The sequence below is a fragment of the Lissotriton vulgaris genome, chromosome 2_1, assembly GCF_964263255.1.
Source record: "Lissotriton vulgaris chromosome 2_1, aLisVul1.2, whole genome shotgun sequence".
NCBI lineage: Eukaryota > Metazoa > Chordata > Amphibia > Caudata > Salamandridae > Lissotriton > Lissotriton vulgaris.
Genome location: NC_141687.1, coordinates 731871780 through 731880157, shown reverse-complemented (window position 1 = coordinate 731880157; position 8378 = coordinate 731871780). Strand labels below are relative to the sequence as shown.

General features: G+C 35.8%; 1 protein-coding gene across 1 annotated transcript in view; it reads left to right on the top strand.

The window, feature by feature from the left end:
- The first annotated feature begins 4626 nt into the window (after positions 1-4626).
- The window catches only part of TUB (TUB bipartite transcription factor), a 536930-nt gene continuing 533178 nt past the window's right edge, over positions 4627-8378 (top strand). Inside the window, exon 1 of the mRNA XM_086956017.1 lies at positions 4627-4665. Within this exon, the coding sequence (XP_086812143.1) occupies positions 4637-4665 (29 nt within the window). The 5' untranslated portion in view covers positions 4627-4636. The remainder of the gene's footprint in view (positions 4666-8378) is intronic.

Sequence of the window (8378 nt, the reverse complement as noted above, 5' to 3'; positions counted from 1 at the left end):
TATTTTGTACACTTCCAAAAAACCTTTCTGCCACTTTGTCTCTCCTGATTATACACATAACCCATGTAGCATAATAGTAATTTGTTTTTCTGAGACATGACAAATTCTGCACCTTCAGTCATTTTGATTTACTTGTTCTAGGAAAGAGTAGAAAGAAACAAAATCAGTACACATTTTTTTACTTATGTGGTGCTAACATCATTAGTGATGCATTTATAGTTAATCAAAGTAGTAGTCACAGAAGCAGAAATGTCTTTTCAATGATGTTCTTGTATGTATGTCTTTATTTGCTGTTGGTATGAAAATATTGAAAAACAACATTAATGTTTCTATATAACAAACGTATTTCCTACTCAAAAGCAGTTGTCATTTTTGTTTACTAGTGCATTTGATGTAAACATTACATATACTTACTTGTTTAAATAGTAGAATAGTAGTAATTGCTGGAGTTCATCAATTTAGTACAGGTATGATCTGTAGAGTAGATAGAAGAAATAAAAGCAAAATATTATAATTTTAATACTGAACTGTTTGGAAATGTAACAGATTTAAACGTATACTAACTTCTAAATATGTCGTTTTCTTTGTTGTAGGTAGAATAGCTGTATGATGTATTCAGAATATCTGTAGAGGAAATATAAAATAGATAAGATGTTGTTAAGAACATAGTCTGTGTTATTTTCGGCAGTTTTAGAGAAATGATAAATATACTTACATTTTATACAAGGCTATTCTTCTATATTGGTATATTTTGTGTAGGATGTTTTCATATGAGATGTAGAATAGATGTATGATGTTTTCTGAATATCTGTAGAGGCAATTCAAAATAAATAACATGGTGTTAAGAATATAGTTAGCGTTTTTTGTGCCCACATTGTAGCTAATAACAATTACACTTACATTTTTCTGAAGGGTATTCTTGTGTTTTGCTATAGTTGATCTTGGATCTTTCAAATGATCTATAGGGAAGATGTAAAAAGCAAGATATGTTGTTTAAAAATGTGCATTAATGAAATTGGCCGTTTTATAACAAACACATCTATACTTACATGTGTAATTAGGGTAGTTTTATCGTTTTTGCTGTAGAAATAGCACAATTTCAGTATATCTGTAAATATAATGGTAATGAAAAATAAATACTCTTGTAAATTAGTGTTTAAAAAAAGCAGTTGGTGTGTAACAGAAAATTATTATATACTTACTATCTGAATTTGCACATGAAGAAATATGACCATGTAATAGGATTTGTGTTGGAGTAGTTTCTATCAGAAAAGTAGGAAGACATGAAAATAAAATTAGTGTAAGACTTAGGAGATGTAAGGAAAATAGTGCACTTGTAATTTATTTTTCTACAAAAATGTTGTGTTACTTACTTGATTAATTAGCTAGTAAGCTGGATCTTTAAAGATGTTTATTCTGCAACAAAATCTTCAAAGTGTTGGCATCTACTTTCCAGAGAGGTAGCAGCAACAAATGGTAGAATGCATGTAGCCCTTTTATAGTATATGTGTTATGTGTGCTTTGATTTGATTGGTTGTAGGATGTAAGGAAGCATAGTATAGGCTAGTTTGAATTTTTTTAAGTTAATTGGAGTGTTTGTTGATGTGAGAATGGTGGTATGTGGTTATTCCCGCATTAAAGCAGGTTCGTGTTTAAATGAAATATATTTATATGTGAAAATAAGTAATGAAAATGTTAGTTAAATGCAAAGATTAATAGAAAAAGATAAAATGCATGTAATAGAATGTATAGCAAATGTGGATTAATAGTAATTTTATGTAAGAAACCGGTATGATATGTGAAACGTTTTTTTTAGTGAGAAATGACTTTTATTGATGATAAAGATGGTATTTTAGAAAGAAAAGTGTGCAAATATGAACTCGATATTTTTTTTTTAACGATATTGTGGTAGTCTATATTTTTGTAGTCGATATTTTTGTAGTGTTAAGGCTAATTTCATGTCCAACGATATAATTGTAGTCAATATTTTTTTAAGCGATATTTATGTACTCGATATAGTTACTACTCGATATTTTGTACTCAATATTTTTGTAGTTTGTGTAATAAGTATAGTAAGTCGATATTTTTGTCGTCGATAATTTGTCAACGATATTTTGGTAAGTCGATAATGTATCCGTCGATAATATTTCAGTGATCCGATTGGAAACTGATGACAGCCGTAAGGTGAGGAACAATAACCTTACAGGTGATTTTTAGCACCTTGAGGGTGCAGGGGTGCAGGGGTGCAGGGGTCCAACAGTGAGCTCGATTTGACGAGTTCTAAAATATGGTCAGTCCCTCAGGTTGCAAACTGGGAAAAGTGAGGAGCCTAGGAGAATCATCCAAAGGCAAAGCTTCACTTAACCCGTTCGACGCTACTGACGGAACCGTTCCGTCACAAGCACAGCTCACCCGCGAGCCGTGACGGAACGGTTCTGTCACCCGCGCAGGTGAGCCGCGTGCCCCCCGCGACCGCTAGCGCTGCGGCGGAATAGCCGCCGCAGCGAAGGTGTTAAATAAGAGGAGGTATGAACAGATGGCCCCCCTGTGGAGTTAGAAGCTTCCAACAAGGAGTAAATGTATGTGATTTTAGATTGAAAAAAGTCCAATATTTTATCACAGAAATTCTGAGGAGACTGCCACATGGGGGGGAAAAGAGAGTTGATTTTTTTAAAAAGATCCCTAGATGATTTCAATGACCCTGTGATCTTTGAATAAAATAGCCCCCTTTCCTCCATAATGGCTCCCTACCACAGCTGCTTGTGCTACAGTGCTTTTCGGTTGGCACAGCACAAGCCGCCATGATATGGAGCCCTTTCTGACCGACAGCAGCGGTCAAATGCTGTCTGCTGGTCGGGCGGTCTCCTGGCCACTGCAACAGTGCAGCGATCCGACCAATCGCAATCGTAATCATGCCGAAATTGTTTTTCAATGTAATGTCGAAAATGAGCTCATCTGCATAGTCAGTGGCTACCTTGAAAAGAGGCATATAAAGTCAGATGACTGTAGATCATTTTGGAATATTCGATGAGCTTCGACATAGTAGGCATATTAAGGTATAATAGCTCTATTGAATCTCGTGTTATAATGTTCTTTGTTATATGCATAGTAAAATAGTCGAAGGAAATATGTCACCCTTGATCTTATTTGAGAAAAGGTGACTTCCAGACTCAAAAACTATGTTGCATAATTAAAAAAACATTAAGAAATGTGACCCTTTTCAAAAAGGTTATGATTTCATTTTGTGCTTCCTTCTAAAGGTTCTATGTAAAGACTGATTTCAAACTTGAAGAGTATACAGGCGGTTTTGCCAAATATTCAACAGTTCCTTTGTAAAATAAATGTAAGATATTTGCAAGATTGGAAACATATTTTCACGGAAAAGATCTAAAACATTATGGGGCAGATGTATTAAGAGTCACAAAAAGTGGGTGCACATTTTTTTGACTTGTCTTTGATTTTATAATGTGGCCCGTGGACTAATAGGTTGCATCACATTACATCCAGTTGCAGGAGGTCGCAGAATAATCTGCCTCCTGAATATTAATTCGGCAGAGATCTAATTATTACACTCTTTGAATACAGACACAGAGATGGTGGCCTGCAGAGGACAGCAGACCACAATCACTGTGTTTGCATTCCCAAACAGGAATTTGTTTTTTAATGTAGCCCAAGTTCCCTAAAGGAAAACATATATATTTTTTTAAGTTTCCATTTTTAAATACACAGGGAGGAACAGGCACTGTCTGTTCTCCCCACACGCTCCCCATGTTTGCCTGGCATGATTCAGTTACTACTATTTTGAGGTGTCAATGCCTGCTTAATGGTTTGCACCACTACTGTGATCTCAATTCATTGTTACATACCATTCCGACTCCAAATTGGGTAGGAGTGGATAGGAGTGCCCCTTTCACACCCCTTCCCAATTGTGATTCAGAATGGATTGTAAAAACTTTTTTTGCAAGTCAGAAGGGTTTTTCCCACTCACAAAATGGGGTAAATATACAGAAAAAAATACACTTTCTGGTCGCAAACTCAGTGATTTTGCAAATCACAGAGTTTGTGCTAGCAAAATGACGCTGTACATCTGTTCTTATATTCTGTTTTGTCTTCATTTAAGAGTGTCTTCAGTTCTAGTCAGCTAAAGGGATTATAGAGCATTGGGGTTTCTGGAATGATGGAATATATGTAAGACGGAAGACTTTTCACTTTTTACAGACCATTCACAGCACCTTCCTGACGTTCCTTATTGAAAAGGAATAGATAACATGGCCTACATTATAATTTGCTGGAGACGTTATGCCTCCACACTTGAGACTTGAGAAAAACATAGCACTCTCCATTGGAAAAAAAGGCTAAAAGAACATTGGCTCTTGAACACAGTAATCAGTGATGGAGCAGGGTGCGGAGAGGAAAGTTTGTGCAGCCTTTTCTGGTAACAAAACAATGTCTAGTGCCATAATTTGGGGGAGGATTATGGATGTTTATAAGGGAGTGTTTAATTGATCTTAAATGCATATGTCTCACAGACTGGAATGGGTTTGGGACACGATTTATGCGACCATTAGGAAATTGAGAGTTGGGGTGAGTGTCTCTAATCCTTCTTTCTCCTTTGAATTTCAGCTCAGTCCATCAGATGACTTCAATGGAGCAGACTGGCAATGGGTGAGTTCAGGGAATGAGACATTGGGATTTAAATGGCTATGTTGACCAAATATGAGATTGCTTTGCCTATCTTCTTTCCTGGATACTCTTGGGGTGGTTTGCCTCTCACATATTGCCTCCCCAAAATGTCTTTGTTGGCTTTCTATAGCAGAAGACAAACTCATTTTCCAGACATGTTATTTCAAACGTTCTCCAAAATTTCATGACGAATTTGGCATTGCTGGACTTCGCTGAAAGATACACTTCTACCGCAAACTACACAGTTATGTGAGTGTGCCCATAGCTCTAGAAAATATGAATTGCTGCATGCTTCTCCCTAAGAACCTCTTGCTTACTTCTTCAACATACTTTCAATGACAACTATCTTCCTCTGTGTTCTGTAATGATCTGTTTAGATTGTTACAAGCTATATACAAAATCCCACATAATGTTCTCTGCAAATCACCATTTCAATTATCAAAACTTTTCACTTATGTTAGCAATCCCTTTGAAGAAGCTAAGGGTGCATAGGAGCCGCTCTACCTTCTAAACTGTGTCAGTAGCTTGAGGTCAGGCTCTAGCAGTGATCATTTGAGCCAGTGGTGTCCGGTGCTCAGCACCGGCACTTAATCATCAACACCAGTGCTTGGGCACCAGTTAGGGACACATTCATCTTGGTAGGCACAGGGAGATTAATTGATTCACCCAGAATCACAGGATGTTGAGCCGACGCCAAGAATCGAACCTGGTTTCCCAGCTCCGAAGTCGGCATCTCTGACCATTACACCACATCCTCTTCTCACTTGAAGGGATTAATTGTTAGTAGTTGTTTCTGTGTTAGGTAGTGCCAGGAGGAGAAATCGGCTGGTCGAAGTTGCCTCCTGACGAGGTCCCCGGCACTTATATTCTTACAAATTGACCACTGGGCTCTAGTGTTCTTAATCCTGCCCCTCCCACACACACTAATTCTTCACTTACAATTTTCTACCTGTGAAGTGGTTGCTAACAGTGTACTTTGGAATTTGGAGGGAATTGAAAATCCTCTAATTCCTAGAGGAAAATATAGATACGGATTCACATCCACCGGCTTAATTTTCTCCACAATATCCATATGGTGGAGGATATTTAACAGGTTTTATTCAGAAACTGGAGGAATAATTTTTTCTTCTAAACTGTAAATGTTGCCCTAAGTGTGCTCTCCAACATTCTCACCCACTGCCTGCTTCATCAGGTACAGCTTTGTTTAAAATATATATTTCTTAAACTGCATGCGATTCTTCATCTGTTTCTCTTTTTTCGTAATAAATATAATTTGTCTGTTTTGTCCCCTGATACCCCTTACATTGATAGAGTAATAACTTGCTTATTTGTGAAGGAAATTCCCACTGAGCTGAGTAATGAGTCTAATTGTGATCAATAATACTTCACTATTGCTACAGATGTTTGTTTGACAGATTTAAGAATTTTTGTTTAAGAAACATGGCATATATCAATTCATGATCATAATTCCGAAATAATAATGCGTCAAAAGAGAAAATTCACTGCATCCAGTATTCAAATTGTTTAAATTCACCAAGGGAAAATAAACTAGTTAAAATGATCTGATCACTTACTTGACAGTTTCTCAGAAAATGGACTAAGTGTCTCATAACACTAGCAAGCAAATATTTCTCTTTCAATTGAACAGATGACTTCTGAAATATTTTATAAAACTAGCACATCCTGAGTTAAATTAATCTTAGAAAAGAGCATATCCAGCTGACATTAATGAGTTATGAAAGTGCCTAAGGAATCTCTTAATGAAGCGCAACTAAGCATTTTAAAACAAGTAAAGTGATATGTCTGAAGTACAGTGGCAGATATTGTTTTACTCAAAGTTGGGTTAGCTATGATCGTTGAAACTGCAAAACTCTGTCCACTATTATAATTCACCAAATTAAAATGCATTGGAGTCAAATGCTTAAATCAGTAAATTATAAAGGGGGATCTAGGATAAAAAAAACAACATGGTTTACTTACTCCACAGAAGATCTTCAAAGGTTGCACTAAGATGTATAACAAGCAAAGCGAAACATATCATAAGGGCAAGATGAAAAATGCGCCTTGGAGCGTTTCCAAGAATAAAAGGCAAGAATAAAACAACTTCTATGAGCTAAAGTATCGATTGGTACCACAATCGTATGCACAAATATTTTTATTTCATAAATATTTAAAGTGGAGGAAAATAGTGAGGATAATTACTTTTGAATACTTGCTTTTATTGAGCAATATCTGTGTCCTTGTCACATCAGTTTGATAGAAGCAACTGCAGAGGTCACTCCCCTCTGCCTTTGGCGTAAAAATCCTTGTAAAACGTGGGTTTGTTCTTCGATTACCATCCAGTACAGTAAACACTACCACATAGTCTTTTTACGTCAATTCAAATCAACTGATAATATTTACCTATTTGCAATAGAAATGTTCTTTCACTACAACACCATTATAAGGAAGTGGAAATTAATCTAATTTAAATATGTCTTACCATTACAAAATGACGGCCAGCAAGTCAGTTTCTTTGATTCATTCCTTTGTAATGAGCTGACACATTGACTGCATTACATATTATAGATTAACTCAAATTCACTCCCATGGCAGCTGTGCACTATATTTACAGCAGATTGCTTAAAATTCCGGATGGATCTTTAAAACTGACTAAGGTCAGTCACGTAAGTAGTAATTATAATGAATAGTGCCCAGATTATAAACATTAAAATGAAATGAGCTATGGTGTAAACCTTTACACTGTGTCTTTCGGCAATAATAGTTTAATTGGCATCTTACAAATATTTTACTTCAACTGTTAGGTACGAAAGACCAATTTTTTTAAGAAGGTAACACAAAAAGAAAACATTTGTTATTTGGACAACTTTATGTAATTTGTACAACCTGTTAATTTATGATTAATATGTTTATCAGTATTTGTATACAAAATAGGAAAACGGTTATCCTTCAGTTTTCTTACATGTCTGTCATTTATATTATATTGTTATCTATATTTTACTTTGTTTATTGAGTTTATCAATTGAATGCTCTCTTACAAAATATAGGGCCTGATTTAGAATTTGGTGGATGAGTGCTCCATCACTAATATGACGGCAAGCCAGCACACCTTTTTCAAAGTGTGCTATATCCTTAAGCACTTGTAATATTCCGACAGGCTATCCATCATGTTTGTAAAAGAGTACCTTTCTGCCAAATTCTAATTCAAGCCCATAGTTTTAATATTTCTATCAAGAGTCTATTGATCGCATGTTGGGATCTCCAAACATGCACAAAATAAACTTCTTACCTATTGGTGTGCAATGTTTTGTTGTATTCAAACTTGCTGGGTACCTTATTTGTCATTACATTTTTCACTGTATAATTTATGCCTTCCTTTCTAATTTTATTTAACCCTTCTGCACAAATTGATAATCGAATTGACAAACTAACATTAAGCAGAGCCATGTTCCAAATTATCTGAAAGATGCCGGTTAAAATCACAATTGATTTTGACGTACCTCCAGTCTTGTGAATCAACTTCAAACATAAAGTAGTTACCAGCTGGTCTTACGTTCCACAAGATGATGCATGGAGCTGTGGTTGGGAATTGATGTCTCACCTGTGGATTTTATATTCGATGAAGAGAAAATGCTCAGCAAATAACACACACTAGTTTTCTCAAGAAACCAGGCAGGAACAATCATGCACAAATA